This window comes from Gasterosteus aculeatus, chromosome 3, assembly GCF_964276395.1.
Source record: "Gasterosteus aculeatus chromosome 3, fGasAcu3.hap1.1, whole genome shotgun sequence".
Taxonomy (NCBI): Eukaryota; Metazoa; Chordata; class Actinopteri; order Perciformes; family Gasterosteidae; genus Gasterosteus; species Gasterosteus aculeatus.
In genome coordinates, this window is record NC_135690.1 from 14,781,624 (window position 1) to 14,798,140 (window position 16,517).

At 48.5% G+C, this 16,517-nt stretch overlaps 2 protein-coding genes across 4 annotated transcripts in view; one reads left to right on the plus strand and one right to left on the minus strand.

Moving 5' to 3' along the window:
- Nucleotides 1-466: 466 nt before the first annotated feature.
- abhd3 (abhydrolase domain containing 3, phospholipase) lies at nucleotides 467-9,261 on the plus strand. Its single transcript, XM_040171833.2, has 9 exons — nucleotides 467-839; nucleotides 1,432-1,595; nucleotides 3,014-3,196; nucleotides 4,204-4,249; nucleotides 4,948-5,060; nucleotides 5,428-5,601; nucleotides 6,043-6,091; nucleotides 6,188-6,353; nucleotides 6,468-9,261. Exons 1-9 carry the CDS (start codon nucleotides 678-680, stop codon nucleotides 6,650-6,652), a joined length of 1,242 nt encoding a protein of 413 aa, XP_040027767.1. The 5' UTR covers nucleotides 467-677; the 3' UTR covers nucleotides 6,653-9,261.
- A 1,359-nt stretch (nucleotides 9,262-10,620) lies between these two features.
- The window catches only part of greb1l (GREB1 like retinoic acid receptor coactivator), a 35,265-nt gene continuing 29,368 nt past the window's right edge, over nucleotides 10,621-16,517 (minus strand). For all 3 annotated transcript variants that reach the window (XM_040171460.2, XM_040171459.2, XM_040171461.2), the window contains exons 24-34: nucleotides 16,310-16,418; nucleotides 16,067-16,213; nucleotides 15,779-15,918; nucleotides 15,526-15,687; nucleotides 15,157-15,361; nucleotides 14,785-14,947; nucleotides 14,337-14,552; nucleotides 14,089-14,230; nucleotides 13,795-13,995; nucleotides 13,086-13,224; nucleotides 10,621-12,944 (exon numbers count right to left, since the gene is read on the minus strand). In XM_040171460.2, coding sequence (XP_040027394.2) covers nucleotides 12,781-12,944; nucleotides 13,086-13,224; nucleotides 13,795-13,995; nucleotides 14,089-14,230; nucleotides 14,337-14,552; nucleotides 14,785-14,947; nucleotides 15,157-15,361; nucleotides 15,526-15,687; nucleotides 15,779-15,918; nucleotides 16,067-16,213; nucleotides 16,310-16,418 — 1,788 coding nt within the window. In that variant the 3' untranslated portion in view covers nucleotides 10,621-12,780. The remainder of the gene's footprint in view (nucleotides 12,945-13,085; nucleotides 13,225-13,794; nucleotides 13,996-14,088; nucleotides 14,231-14,336; nucleotides 14,553-14,784; nucleotides 14,948-15,156; nucleotides 15,362-15,525; nucleotides 15,688-15,778; nucleotides 15,919-16,066; nucleotides 16,214-16,309; nucleotides 16,419-16,517) is intronic.

Below are 16,517 nucleotides of genomic sequence, written 5' to 3' on the forward strand. Positions count from 1 at the left end.
TTAACTCTCAGGATAACGGCCCCAATATTAAGAGATAACAATAGGTGTTGCTTTAAACGATCCTATCATTCAGTTATAATGTTGCATACAGTATGTGTACTCAGTTAATTCAATTACCACTAACTAATTGCCATATAGGGAACCTTCAGGAGTTAGGCCCCCTGAGAGTCTGCAGCCCCTGGGAGGGGCCGTTTCCACGCTTTGCCTTTGGTTGTTAATCTAGTTCCACTGGCGACTGCCACTGCGCCAAATCCCTGATCATTTTTTTCTTTCAAAAAGCTTATTCAATAATGTCCAGGCCTTCTTTGCACGTATGCATTTCATTGTTATTGTTTTTTGGGTTGGGGGGGGGGGGCACACTTACTGCCCACCGGGAGGCACTGAAGAGAAGCTGCAGGAGCTGCAAGCGCCGCATGGTGCGCTTCCCCTCCCCCGCCGGCAGGGGGCGACAAACCGCCCGACTCGCGAGGCGGCGGCTGCGCACCCCGCCGTGCCACAGAGCGCCGCCGCTCGCCGACGCACATGTTTATATAAACCCGAACCACCTCTGGTCCCCTTGACTGTCTTCTTCACGGCGGGCTCGCAGGCGCACGCCGCTGACTTTTCACAAGCGAGACCGGCCGGCTGTCCTCTCAGCACAGGGGGAATAACGGGGAGGAAAACCCCGGGACCTTGCGATGATCTCGCTGGACTTTAATTTCAACATTTGGACGAGGGATCTGTCACATTATCTGGAGAACCAAGTGAAAGTCGGGCTGTTCGGATCGGGGGTCGGGCTGTCTCTGGTGCTGGGCTTCAGCGCCGCGTACACCTGCTACTATCTGCTCTCGGTAGCGAAGGTAAGTCACGTGTATTCACGCTTAGTGACCCCGGAAACCGGCTGATCGCAGCCGCATCGCCTCGTATGTGCATTGAGCTGTTCGCGTTAGAGCATCATCATCGCCTGCATCGTCGTCATCTGCATCCTCGTCATCATCAGCGATGATGTCACTCGGCCGGTGCACCGATAAGGCTTCACGCAGGCACATGTTTTCGGAAAGATAAGACAAGTTAAAAAAAATATATATTTAACGGTGCCCGGTGCAACACTTATGTAACAAACAAAAAAAGCATGCACGCGACAATGAGCACGCTTGAGGTGACGTAACGGTCAGTGCCGTCATTCATTCGGATAGAAGGCTGTAACTCACATTCACTAATACGGAATATTAACGGAATGCATTTATTGGGTTTAGAATAGGAATGGAAATGAGAAAAGAAGGAAAAAACGTTCAAAAGAGTTCAATATTATTATGTTTTTTCTTCTCCCAAATATATGACAATATTACAACAGTTGATGTGCTTTCATGTTAAATAACTCCCTCAAATGAATCCCTGTGGTGAAAAAAAACAACAACAACAACAACAACAACACTTTGATCCCTTTTGCAGAAGCCGCAGCTCATCTCCGGGGGTAAGAAGTTCTACCACTTCCTGAGGGAGCAATGTCCGGTGGTGTCAGAGACCTACTACCCCACCTTTTGGTGCTGGGAGAGCCGCATCCAGACTCTGCTGAGACCCTTCGTCACCGCCAAACCCGGGGTCGTCTACAGAAAGTCAGTCCCTCCCCATGAACCCTTCCCCTGGTCACAATGTGCATGAGATAAGAGCAGCGTGCTGGAAAGCTGCAGCTGAAAGTCAGCCATCTGGTTCTTGTGATCCACAGGGAATGCGGAACACTGTCACCCACAGTGAGAGATGCTGATGTGCGTTTCTTGAATCTTTCTTACCAGTTCGACAACTGGGAACAGATCCCAGTCTTGTTCTTAGCCGAGGGCTCAGAAGGGAGAAAGAATTCTTTTGTGCCACGACGCCGGCTTGGGCCGCCCCGCTCGCTCCTTGATACTGTTCCCTGCGTTGGAGATTAATTGCCACCCCATTCTTTGCCCCCCCCTGTGCACAGAATGGAGATTATAATGAATTAAGATACTTATTTTCCATTATTACTGTTTATTACATGATTAGTCATACAACATGCTCACATGTAGCTTTCTTGAATGTATTCACACATGCCTGTTGAGTGTGTGTGCACATTGTACGGTATAAATTGTACGTATGTCATCGCCAATTTGATCTTCGTCAGCGAGTTACCCGATGTAGTAAAAATAGAAAATAAAAATAGTTTGCCTTTCCTGCAGGAAACATTCAAATACAGGCTTTTAATCAACCATGATTATCGAGCTCTGAAACCCTCGGCCGAATCGTCAGTGTCATCGTTCGTCCGCCCCAATTACATTCACGCTGCCTCGGATTCTTACACTCTCCTCAGTAAAGGATACACAAAATTCCCATGATGCATCTCAGTCCAGCTGCATGTTATCACGCGGTGTAACATTCACTCGAGTTATTATCACATTTCCTGCGGGGACAACAGGGCGTCCCCCCCACCCCTCCTCCAAATGGTAGTGAAGTTCCCGGAGGTTGACCCGAGGACGCCCGTGTGAAAACTGTCCTATTTGTCCTCGGCCGCCGTGGATGAACGTCCACTCATCTCATCTTCCGAGTTAGCGGCCGCTCCGTCCTCTCGTCTTCCGCCTCGGCCCGCGCTGACTTTAAAATCCGGCCCGAGATGCATATTTCATGGCGGTTCTGTAATATCACGCGAATGCTCCTACAAGTTGGCCCACTGCCTGCTTTGTGTGACTGTGTGTGTGCGTGTGTGCGCGCGCGTGAAGTGCAGGTTTCTAAATGCACCACCACCGGAGATTGAATGACCCCATCGGCCCGGCTGGGCTTGTGTAACCCAGATATCGGTTGACCTCCTTATCTCAACGCGCTGGTAGATGTAAGGGAGCGCTCCACTCACATCTCCACATCCCCTTCGGAGGAGTTTGATGCACGGAAGTAGTCACTTTCCCCCCCCGGAGCTGAAGAGGAATCATTAATTGCCTCCCAGGGTTCTCTGGAGTGTTTGCATGTGTGTTTGAGTGGACACGCAGAGATGATATTCGGATACTCTCGCCCGTCTCCGCAGTGAGCTTATTAAAGGAGCGGATGGAGGACAGATCTCCCTGGATTGGTTCGACAACGACGACAGCGCCTCTCACCCGGACCCTGCCGCGAGGCCCACGGTCCTCCTGCTGCCCGGTCTGACGGGCACCAGCCGAGAGTCCTACATCCTGCACATGGTCCAGCAGAGCCGGGATCTGGGCTACAGGTGGGTGGGCTCGGCGGGGCGCCCTGCACACGCATCGAGGACACTAAATCGCACAAAATGAGCAACATTCTCCGGGCCTTCTGCTCCAATTTAGTGTGGATATTCTGGCAGGTCAGATCAAAACACCTCGGCAGTGAAATCGATAAGGATTCAAAGGAAATGGCTTTGCGATGACTATGGTAACTTTTATGTAATGCATGCGTCAAGGGGCCCGGGGTTATTTCAGGTGAAGTGCACAAACTAAGTGGGCAGCTAAGTCCTGCGTCACGGGTGGATTTTTGTGAAATTGCCAAACGTGGCAGAAGCTCGAGCAGTTGCAGAGGGAGGCAGTGCCACCCCCCCGCCTCCCAACAGCCTCTTTCCCTGCACTCGTCCTTTCACCCAGACTCAGGAGAGCATGGCAAACTCAGCATGCCCCCCCCCTCTCCACCCTCCCTCTCCACCTCCCTCTACCCTGTCTGTGTAGCTTAATGAATTACAGCTTATCCTGGTACAAGCTGTGCAGCTTAGCCCAGGCCAGCTTCCGAGTTTATGCTGCAGTGTGTGTTTGAGCACATACCCCAACACACACACACACACACCTCCCAGTCCTCTTGCCCAACGCTCCATCCAGCCCCGCCCTGCTGCTGAGTAACACCGACCGAATGCCGGGATGCTGGTGCCTTTTGTGGACGGTGCACACTGTGCACACTGCCCTCCCCACAGCTGTGTCCTCCTGCGCATCCCATCATGTTCCCAAGCGAGGAACGTTTGTTTAAGGGAATTTGCTCCTTTAAAAAGTCAAGGACTTGGAGTGACAAAAAAACGAGTGCATACACTTGGTCGTTATCATTAACCTGCCAATACCATCATCCATCAACTGGTTTTGTTTTTTTACTATAATGGCATTGACATTTCACCTATATCTAAACATCTTCCAGTCACAACCAATACGTTGATGAAGTGATTAAAGGAATAATCAAGTCGACTATGAATATGTGCTGGAATACATGTTTTGTGTATTTCAGATGCGTGGTGTTCAACAACAGAGGGGTGTCCGGTGAAACACTGCTGGTAGGAATCATTACATCTCTTGACTCGCCTCCAAGACGCCCGTAGAACCGCTGGACCGTTGAGGACAGTTGGTTTTCCCTCCGTTAGTTGGCGGGGCAGCTTCCCAGCAGAGTTATGACACCTGAGTTTATCTGTCCTCTTGCAGCCGGGTACGTTTAGCCGACGAAATGGGCCCGAGAGATGTAACAAAGCGGGCCTGTGTCTTGTGACAGAGGCACTTCGTGGGCGACTGTTTCACCCTGATCCAATCACACCATCCCTGCCGTACAGGCACCTCATTCATGGCACGAATGAGGGGATGCCCTCACAATCGAGCTAATGTGCCCCTCGGTGTGTGGAAATATGAACCAGTGGCTTATCTGTGACCGGACAAAAGGGTCACGAAGGCACAGTGGCTTGTGTCAAAACTAAAAGTTTGAACCGTATGACCTCGGCACTGTACCGGGGGGGTGGGGGGGTAGGCCAGGGCTTTGGTTTAGAGTTTAGTGTGAAAGATGGCTTATGACTCAATTTGTGAGTTTAGTTTGGTTCCAACGAGAGTATATAGACAGGGATTTACTTTGCCTGTGGCCCAATAAGGTCCAAATGCATAGTGGGTCCTCATCATTTCCTTTTACGTGGTCATTACTGACAAACCCCCACATCTGCACCTGCACATCAGCCAGACATTGACTCTGTTGTCTTCTGGTTCCACCCAGACCCCGAGGACGTACTGCGCCGCCAACACAGAGGATCTGGAGACCGTTATTGAGCACATCCAGAGGACCAATGAAGCGGCTCCAATCATGGCAGCTGGGGTGTCCATGGGCGGGTAATGAAGCCACTCGCTACCAGCTGACTGAAGAACACAAGAGACTCAAGCAAGAACACTGCTTGAGTCTTTGATTGGTTCGGGCAAAAGAGGCAAAACGCTTGTAGATCTCTGAACTCTCATTCTTCAAGTGAAAGTTCCTGTTGTCTGGATTTGAAATAGAAATCCAGCCTCACCCGGGCAATAGTCAGTGTATTATAATGGTCATTCAGTAGGGCAAACCAAAAAAAAGGCGTTGTCACTGCCCAGCACTAATCGCATGAAGTGAAGGATTGGTCAGAAATGGGACACGTTCCAATCCCTGTGCTTTTTTTGGTATTTTTCTTAAACAATGCGTCCCTCCGTGTCGCCCTCGCTCCATATTCAGGATGATGCTGGCCAACTACCTGGGACGCAAGGGCCGTAAGACGTGTCTGAAAGGGGTAATAGTCTTCTCAGCGGGCTGGGACGTGTTCGAGTGCACCGCTTCACTGGAGAAACCCCTGGACCGCTTCCTCTTCAACTCCTACCTCACCAGCTGCCTACAAGCCTCCGTGCACAGGTCAGCCTGGGAGGGGGGGGGGGGGGTCAACGCGGCTGCTAACTCGCCGTTGGTAATAAGGGCATTTGCTGCAGGAGCTTGAATAACTGTGTATAATAAATGTGTGCAGCTGGTGAAGATGGTATATTTAAAAAGCCTGGTAACATTTAGCGACTTGCGTGGAATTAAAGGGAAGGTTCAATCCACTTTCCACTTTCCCAACAAGGTCTGTGGTTTCATAAATAGCACTATTGGTGAGAATAAAATGTATATTTTTATTTTGTTTCCATGAGCCGTCCTTTTGGCCTTGGCGTGCAATGCAATTGTTTTGTAGCACAACTTGGCGAGCGGCTGCTGATTGTTGTTACGTTACGCTGTGACAACCTTGTCAGCATTATTTAGGGGACGTTGTCAGCTGCAAATCAGCGGCGACCCTTTTTATTTTTGAATCTCTCCCTGCAGACACAGACCGGTGCTTGAGAAGTGTTACGACATCGATCACATCATGAAGGTCGGGGTGATTTTCAAGGATCTTTGGCCACACATTGCTTATCTAACTGAAGGAAGTAGCCCAAATCAAACGACTTCACTTGATCCCCAAACACAGGCAAAGACCATTCGAGAGTTTGACGAGAGGTTCACCTCCATAATGTTCGGCTACCCTACCAATGACGACTACTACCACGATGCCAGTCCCGTCCACAAGCTGAAATCTGTGCAGGTGCCAATGCTGTGTCTGAACGCCGCCGATGACGTCTTCTCCCCGTCTCACGGTGAGTCCCAGCGACCTTCACATGGACGCCGCAGACACCATGACATGAAGAGCGACCACGATCCCATCCGCGAAGATGAGAGCAGGTACCTGAGTCGCGTGTTTCCTCCTGCAGCCATTCCAGTGGAGGCGGTGAAGCAGAATCCCAACCTGGCCATGCTCATTACCTGTCACGGCGGCCACATCGGTTTCCTGGAGGGCCTGTGGCCTCGGCAGAGCACGTACATGGACCGAGTCTACAGGCAGTTTACCAAGGCGGTCTTCGAACAAGGCAGCGGACTCCAAGACCTCTCCTGCTGAGAGAGAGCTCCTTTTACTCCCTCGAATGCCTTTCTTCCTCCGTTCCTTTAATCTTTTATTCTTTCTTTTTAATCTTTCTTTATTTCTAACACAATTCCACCCTGTTTGTCTTCCTTCCTTCACCGATTTTCCAAACTTGCCCTTCCTTCCGTCTTTCATTCGGCATTCCGTCCTCCCTTTACTCCTTCCTTCTCCACCTGGGCTGTGTTTGACTCGCTTCCTTCCTCCCATTGACTTTTCTTTCTATCTTTGCTCTCCATCCTTCCGTCCCATTCTTCCTCCTGCCACGAGCAAAACAAAAAGCGTCCCCTGTCATTTGAAGGGCCCATCACCATCAAGGGCGGCATGTGAGTTGCATACAAATGTAGGCAGGTAACAAGTCGCTGTATGTAATCACGCTGTCAGTGGGACGAAGAGATGGATACTAATGCCCCTGCGTTGCATTAGCTAGCTGACAAATTCTATGATCACCGCGTGCAATCATTTTCTCCAGGAGCTAACACAAGGACTGCACATGAACATCCAATCATCTTCGTCAATGAGCCTTCTGCACATCCATCAGTAGAATTTTAGCCCTCAGGGATTTTATTTATTCGCTCGTGCATCCTGCGAAGATCTATTTTCTCAATCGTACTCCTCGAGTTATTATTTTAGTGGTTTAAAGATATATACTATTTACACCTTTTCACTATTAAGAACGCTAATCTGCTCGTGAGAAGAGAGTCCAAACTACAAGTTGTTTTAGCGTAGAATAAAGAGTGGAGGGGGTGGGGAGGGGGGGGTCAGCTATTTAGCTTAGCTTAGCTAACCATCTGCCTTACATTTAACATTCTGTACAGACATAAGAGCGGAATCCATAGTCCCAGAACCTCTGCAGGAAAGCGAGTGAGCGTTTCACAAAACGTTGCTCCTTCTCCTTCCTTCAACCTCCTGCATGCACTTTTTTCATTTTCTCACACTCTGCTTTTACGCTCTCAAATGTATGACACGGAGGATAATTAATTAATGACAAGGAATGTGAAATTGCACTATTTCAGTTGATTTTACCATGCCTGGAATCCCTTAAAGCAAGGCACTTCATTTCGTGCGATGCATTGAAAGTATATCCCTCCCCACCCCCCTCCCCCCATCGAGGCCTGAACACAGTGGAACAATTCCAACGAGGTTTTTTGGGGGGGTGGGTGGGGCGGGGGGTTGTTTCGCCAACAATGACCGAGGGTCTGGCTACCGAGTATGAGTTGGCATCGCCGAAACGATGGCATTTGACGGGCGTGTCGGACTCTCAGCGACGCTCTGACTTCCTGTGGAGTCGTCGGCGTCCGTCGAGTAGCACGTGTCTCATACGTCTCGTCGCGTCCCGAACCGTAGCATCACTTCTGTAGCACCAAGGACGCGCCGGTTCGTCTTTTTCCGTCGGATGCTGCATTTTATTTCGCACACTAGATGAGTAAGAAGAAAAAGAAAACATCCCGTCATCACCTGTGCAGCAATAAGATTTTAAATTGACAATAACAATGTCTCTAGTACAGTTCTCAGTGTATGCACATTATCACAATGAGTGTAATATGCTGTATTTAATAAATTATTAAAGAGAGTCTACGTCCATTTGTGATTCCACTAGTTTTCTCCAGCGTATTACGGTGCCTCGCGTCAGCACTTCTCCTTCAACTGTCTGTGTTTCGTTTTCTTTCCCTCGCTTTATTTATTTTTAATCATGTCTTCTGACAACATGAAACCGGAGGTGCGAAGCTCGCGTGGGACCTCGCCCGTCTGCGACGGAGCTCCCGGCCTTTGACAGTTTGCCGCCTGAGCTGGCTTACTGCGTGACCTGCGTGACCTGCGTGACCTGCGTGACACTCCCTCGTGCACGTCCAGGGTTCTGCTCAAGGGAATCGACTCACTGCGCACTCGTGGGCTTAGCGGCCGATTGGATATGCGTAGCCGCACTAGTGGATGTGATCCACCGAAGGCAAACTGTAATCCCCCGGCTGCTCCCCCTCCCCCCTCAAGCCTGAGAGTAATTAGAATCAAAAGGGATGAGTGATTTACTGTTGTTTACCATCTATGTAAATTGATATTATGACACAGATGTTTATCATTTGTGTTGATCATTTATCAATTAAATGCATCAGCTCATGTGAAAATGTTCTATAATTTTAGAGTCATTGATCAGTAAATGTTCTTCATCTGTACTTTGTACAGCATCAGTGTTGGCAAGTATGGTGTAATAATAATTACCGCATTGCCCGAGGACTCACGGTAATTGAAAGAAATGTCAGAATCATCGGGAGACGTCATCTCCGAGGATTTGTCTAAATGTTAAAGGAGTAAATCGAAACAATTCAATCCAGCAAGCAAGCCGCGTGCCACGTGTTACGGCATCATTGAGAGAAGCCAAAGAAAGCCAATCGTTACATGTTGGATGGTTTAAGTCGTTTAAAGGTAATTACATATTGACCTCTTTTTAAGCAATTCTCCAGTTTGTCACAAATGAATCACTTTGAGAGCTCTAAAGTCTCCTGGGCTTCCTGCACAGCATCGCTCTGCCTTTCTCCACAGACAGATTATGAGGCGCAAGCATTTTTAAAATAAAGCATGCCAGCAACTCTTTTCTCTCCCTCTCTTTGTCTTCCTGCAGCTGGCTGAAAATAGCCTTGTGTTATATCACACAGGGGTTGACGGAGAGTGCGCTCTAATATTACTTTGCAGGAGCTGGAATGGTGCTGTCCCTGGACCAACGCGGCCCCTGTGCCCTCACACTGACGTGAGAGTGAAGAGCGCATCCATTAGGAAGACATCTCCGGTGTGAGAGGTGTCGTGGTGCAGCCGCAGCACGGCCGCAGCACGGCTGCAGACGGCTTGAGTTTGGGAGAGATGAGCATGGTCCTTGAATGTATGCAGCCAGTGAGGGGATTATTATTTACAGGAATGCGACATGCAGATACACTTAAGAATTATAATAATGCACTGCAAGCACACTGCAAACACGGAATCTGTATGTTTCTGAGAGAACATCGAGATTCCGATGAGAGTTGTGCGTAACGCTTTACTTGTGCTGAAGTAAATGAGCAATATTTGTAGGCATTGACAGAATAAACATACTCGATTGAGAAATTGAGGGAATAAGGGAATACGTCTTAATTGAATTGATCAGTTAACCAAAGCTCTCATAAGCCAGAGGGCTCCTGTCACATTTTACTTTCTGTAGCCTCGATTTTCACTGCAGTGCAAAGATCCCGAATCTGAAAACTCAAAAGTGCTTTTTATGCAATATAACAAAGTAATAACCGTGCCTCAAATATAAAAAACCCCATTGATAACTTACTTATTTATTATCAGTCGTTACCAATGTTGGAAAAAATGGAGGCTCCAAGTCATCAAAGGCCTTAAATCTAAATCTAGGTTCGAACAAAGGGCCCCTCAACAGCATGGGGTCTCTACTGCAAAGGCTGGCATAAGGCTGTATTACTGCGCTGCGTATATTAAAAAAACTTGAAGCGACTTTAATTAGCACACACAGCAACAAGGGGAGCCTGGAGCCTTTTGGCCCCCATAGGGTTCGGGACCCCCAGGGCAGTTCGTCAGCTGTACCTAGTTGGATAAAGTAAATTCTTTTCCTTACAAACTAGGACATTAATTTTATTTTAATCTTTTAATAATTAAATTCCACTTTCTAATGAGACGTACGCTCTGCAGAAATAAATCTTGTGAGCAGGTGTTTTAAGTTTTGCAGGATGTGGGTTGTCAGCGCCGCGAGCCGCACCCTTCTGGTGGTGATATGCAAAGGGCCGACGCGCGTGCACACACATGCACACGCGTGCACAAACCGCCCCTGAGTCCCAAATAGAGGATGCTGCCACAGCACAACCTGGTGGCAAAACGCATGGTCCCTCAGACGTCATAGATATGGCCAACAAATGTGAATGTGGCTGCAAAAGTCAAAAGAAAAACAAAAAAACCCACAAAAATGATTTTAGAAGTCACTTTATTACATTCATACATTTCCAACAACGATAGCGTGGCTCTAATATCTCTAATAACGTTGACAATCTGCAACCACAACGGTAAACATGAGGTAGATCGCTCGGACACCAAGGCCACCACCGGGCCGCACATGGTTATCAAACACATTTTGGTGAAGATTGTGGGAGCAAGTTGCATATTAAGAGTTAAATTATTAACAAGAAAGACACATTCCATTGTCCGTTGGAGTTTAAGTTAGAGTTTGGATCACAAGTCGTGTTTTTTGGACAGATTTTAGGGCACGTTTAATAATGGGAAATATTTGGTTCTTTTTCCTGCTGGTAACTTGTATAGTGCAAGTTCAAATTTCCTACCCCCCATGTGACATTCATTTGTGCCGATTCTCCCAAGATGGTTTAGACGAGCTCCGCATGCAATCAAATACGACACTGCGATATGATTATCAGTCCAAAATGCTTGTCGAATAAATAAGAATCCCTAACGGACCTAATTTTCATTTTCAATAGAAACACAACACAAGAACAGGAAGGGATACGCACATGTGGTTAAGGACTCGTCTAGGTAGATTCTTCTTGTCTTTGCAACATAAACATACTATTAAGAAAGACATCATGACCAAAATATACTGGCAAAAGTTACACAAGACTAAAAAAATACATCAGTAACCCTCAGTGGTTAAGGGGATGATATAATATATTATTAATGTAAACAAAGCTTTAAACAGTACAGTAGTCCGAAATCTAATTATGTCATTTTGCTTCACTCTGACAAACAACATTTCATCGTCTCACAGTTAAATGGTTTCTCATTGGTCCGAAAAAAATCTGAGACTTTAGCAGTGACCGTGTGAAACGTCACCAAAAAGGCATATTCTTTGGACAACCCTGTGCAGGAACATATAAAACACTCTACTTTCAAGTATACGAAACGATCCCATCAGCTGCTTTCGGCAGCGTGTGACCCTTTCTTGGATTTCCCTATTGTTTTGGGGGACAAAATATATGGCAGATTATGGGTAAATGTGGCATCAGAGGCCTTTAACGTACAGCATCAGAATATTGTAACAGGAGGTGACATCACAGTAGTCAGTAGCAGGATATTTGGCAGTGGAGAGGCTGGCTTATTAAACAGCATTGATTGCTGCGATGTGATTGTGGTTGAAACACCCAGTTTTCAAGTCAGTAAATGCCTGAATACAAAACATTCAGAGTGTAGCAGTAAACTATTTTTTTCCTCAGCGTTGCTCCCGTCCGCGTGATTGGCATTTAAAATTTGAGTTTTACAAGTAGAACCATGTGGCGAGTCAGAGTGTGTGTTTTGGACCAAACACGTGCTTCGCAATTGTATATTCAAGCCTGAATGGAACATTAAACCTCTACATTCTTGAGGGGAAACAACTGGTAAGTTTTCGTTAGTTGTGAAGAAAATCTTTGGATAATTTAAGCGTCAGTCAACTTGGGACTAAAACGACATTCATTCAGCTCCCCGTCAGAAGGATTATCGATACACATTTTTTTTTTTTAGGCACAAGACAGAAGTCCATTTGAGGTCTAAATGATTGAGAAATCCTGTACAGGTCAACCTCTGTGTTTATGTATCTTCATTGCAGTGGGCTGACTGTTACAGGCGATGGGCTGCGTGGAGTTTGAGAGGCGGAGCAGGTGAGCGGCGACGAGGACAGCGAGCGGGCGAGCGAGCGGGAAAGGCAGCAAGGACGTCTTTGGTGCACGACACGAATCAAAAATACACGGTGAACGAAAAAAAAAAAGAAAAAGAAGAAGCGTCACCCCTTTAAGCGGCCTTTCCTTGGATCTCCCAATAACACCCTGAGATAAAACACGTATGTCCAGAACGGGACATACAGTAGTCAAAGTACATTTGTATGTACAAATACAATCTTCAAATAGTCCCGTCGACGCTTTCCCCTTCAGTGGAACACGAGCTCAAGCGGAGTCCAAACCCGCACCGCGTCTCTCCAGAGTTTGTCACGGTGCACCGTGGCACTACGGATGAAGGGAAAGACCCGTCAGGGGCCCTCGTGTCCACTCGTGGGGCACGTTGGATCCAACGCTCCAGCTCACAACCTCTGATCCTCCTTGGGAATCAAATCCGCCCTGAGTCTCCCGAGTGCGTTTTTTCAGGGTTCAAACGTGGCGGCCGGTCAGAAAGTAGAGGGGCCGGTCCTCCACGCAGTTGGCCGTCTGAAACTCGTCCCGCAGGCGGAACTGCCACTCGTCCTCCAGCTCCAGTCGGACGATGGTCTGCCGCAGGGAGCTTCGGTCCTGGCTGATCACGCAGAGAGTGGCGCCTGTGGACACATACGGGGGGGGGTTAACGAACGAATGAATAATCAGAGCGGGTCGCCACCAAAAGAACTCCTTCAGGAGAACGTGAAGTAAAAGGAGGAGACAAGCAGTCGCAATGACCACGAGTAAAACTGCGGCGTCACCTTTGAGGAAGCGGAATTTCTTGAGGAGTCCAGAGATGACGAAAGAGTCGCAGAGGTAAAGCAGCAGGCCGCTGAACAGCAGCCCCTGATGGTTCAGGTTGGTGGAGTGTGGACGAGAGTTGATGTAGCACACAGAGATCTGCGACACACGCGACACATTCCGTTAATTCCACCCCAGCGAACCGAAAGAAACGTAAAGTTGTTTGTTTTTTCAGTGAAATAACCACAAACGCTTCCTCTAGGAAGCCATTGGAGCCTTTACAGGCAGATTTATAGTTATTTATAGTATCATAATTTTTTTTCCCACTACAGGAGAAAACAGCCACCCAAGTAAGTACGTCAAGGGATGTAAATGATGAAGCTGTGCACAATAAATGCAGCCGGTAGTGGAAACGTGCATTGTTAGCATTCCCTGTTTGCACATGTGCGTGTGAAGGTAGGTCGGATAGTTCTCAGCCAAACAGATGGGGAAATCATTCAAAGAATTCCACACATTCAGCAGCTTCATATTATATCTTATAATTCATCTATTATATTTTTGTCATAGTTGCGGTTAGAAGCTCCCCTGAAACAGGAACGCGGGATGGACGAATAAATGAAAATTCAGCAACCGAAAAGGGTTTCACGACAGTTTGTTCTGGTTGGATTGGAGCTGAAGGAACGACGCCAACATTCTCGCCTTCGACTGCGTCCTCCCGCGAGCGCTCACCTCCGGGCTGATGTTGAGGTAGCTGTCGATGGACAGAACCGGGTTGCTCCGGTTCTGAACGGCCTTCGGGAACAGTCTGTGGCTGCAGCTCTGCAGGAACCTTTCGAGCAAGAACTGGGCCGGGGCGTCCAGGAGGGTCTGCTCGCTGTCCGGGGCGCAAACATACTGTGGCGGGCTGATCGCGGTGGGGTTTTCCATCTCCTGGAGGCGGGGGGGAGCACGCAGTTTGGTGTTAAAGGGCGTTTCATACAAATAAGCTCACGTTTTTGTTGGTGCGGATGCAGCAACACGTACCACGAGTTTGGGTTTGACCAGGAAGTCTTTGTTTCCGCCCACTGGAATGTGTTTCTTCATGAAGCTGAAGTGGTTGAAGCGGCACAGCAGCAACCCACTGCTGTTCACCCTCAGATTGAAGTCCACCTCCTCGCAGCTGTACCTGCACACGGGACCGAAAATTGGCGAAACGCGGTGGATTAAGGCGCCACCGCGAACCGCCCCCCCCGCCGCGCGGCTGATTGAAGCGACCCTTCCCGCCGACTTACCGGTTGAGGTCGTAATGCACGTTCTGCGTCAGGTCCACGTTGAGCAGGACAAAGTCATGGAGGTGACAGCGGCTGAAGGGGGCGCTCGGAGACCTGCGAGCCAAGCCGCTGCTCCACCTGCGCGTACCGCACATGGCGTACAGGGAGATCTTCGGCGTGCTCTCCATTTGCTGCAGGACCGTCTTCAGCGACACGTTGGTTCCGTCTGATGTCTCACTGAGAGAGACAGAGGAGGACAGAGGACACATTAGAAGGGTTTTTTTTTTTGGAGACGGCGAACACGGTTTTATAATCACGTACCTTTTCCGTGCTTTCCTTTGGGGCCTTGAAATATCATAAAATATACATTTCCTACCAGGATAATACACGTTCTGATAAATAATCTTCTTCTAAAAAAGAATTCTAGGTTTCGGAAATGCTGATTTTAAAAATCTGAAACAATTGCTACCTGCTGTCGGTGGGCTGGTGGGTGTTCCACAGCACGCATGAGTCGTCCATCATCACAATGAAAGGCCATACATCTTGCCTCCTCACACCTTGCTCCTCCAGTCGGTTCCTTTCCAGCTCCAGGTTGTGATACGACAGCTCTTTTATCATGAAGCGGGCGGCACCTTGAGCAGACGGGAGCGCACGTGTCAACTTTTCCATTTATGAATTCCCCAAACGGTGACACCTACTGTGCCCTTCGACCTTCGTTTTTGTTCATAGTAAAATGAGATAATGTGCAGAAAAGACATTGGTCCGCAGCATGCAATGAAAACGCTACGTTTTGCATCGCAGTTAAAACATCTCAGTTGGATGAAGCCAGCAAGCCGCTCACCGACTCCCGTGTTGTTGAACACCGCCGGCAGGACCAGCAAGATGTGGTTGGGCCAGTACTTCCTGTAGAGGGGCATCTCAAACTGCTTGACCACCAGGATGTGCAGATGACTGGCGCCCTCCATCGCGTGGTAAATGTTGAGCAGGCCGTGCTCTTGGCGCCCCGTGGTCGGGGTGAAGATCGGACTCTTCAGCAGGTCGGGGTTCTAGGAGGCGGCCACGGAAGGAAGTCGTTTAGATTAGAAACAAAAAAAAAAAAACCCGGAACAAAATATAGAAGGTTCAACGTGTTGATTTGGGAAGCCTCCAACCATCTCCAGAAACATACTGCACGTATGCAAAAACTCCCCCGTGTGCACAGTCAACTAACCTTGTTGGAGACCAGAGGCAGGCGCATGCTCTCCAAGTGGCTGCCCTGCTGACCGAAGACAAAGTGCTGCTCTTTGGCTTTGGGGATGACGAACTGCAGCTGGACCTCCTCCCCCAGCATGGACGAGCAAAAGGTGAACGCGTGGAAAGTGCACTCCGACAGCTACGACACACAAACGCGCGATGAGGATTAAGCAGGAGCCGCGCGGGGACGGCGAAGAGGCACAAACGGAGAGAGGGGGCGGGGCACTCACCTGGGAGGCGGGGCCTGCTTCACAGTAGTGGTGACATTGTTCACAGTGGTGAAAGGCGTTGTGGGCAGCGAACCTGCTCAGACGTATGGACTTGGTCACTCGCTTGGCTGGCGTTTGGCTCTCGCTTTCTTGCTTAAAATCTGCGGATGAGAAAAAAATCAAAACGTGTTCGCACTTGTTCCTTGAGTTGACATTTTGGGATGAAAAAATGTTATCGTTCTTCCAATGACGGATTAAATGCTGAATTAAGAGAATCCCTCTGCTGTCGGTTTGCGTATTTCAGCTGACCTGTTAAGACCATTGGCTTCTTGTCTGTGTAAACAGGGCTGGCCTGCTTGAACTTGGGGTCGCGGGGGTAGGGGTCAAAGGGCATCTTCCGCACCTCCTCAATGTCAGGCAGCTGGGTTTTTACGAGAGTCGCAACCTCTGATGTTTCTGGAGGCGAAAAGAGCATGAAAGGATCAGAATGAAACAAAAAACACCAACTCGTCGCTTAGTTCATTATTATATCCGAGGTTCAGTGATCTTCACCTTCTTCTTCCTCCTCCTCTTCCTCATCATACACATCGACTTCCAACAGTCTGATGAGCATTCGAAACAGGATGCGGAGAAACTGTAGATAGGCTCCAGTTTTTCCCACCTGATTAAGGGCAAAACAATCCTCCTTGTCACGTTACACTCAAATGCACAAATAGCTATAACATACACATCGGTGCTTTTCAGCGCCCTCGGGGGGACG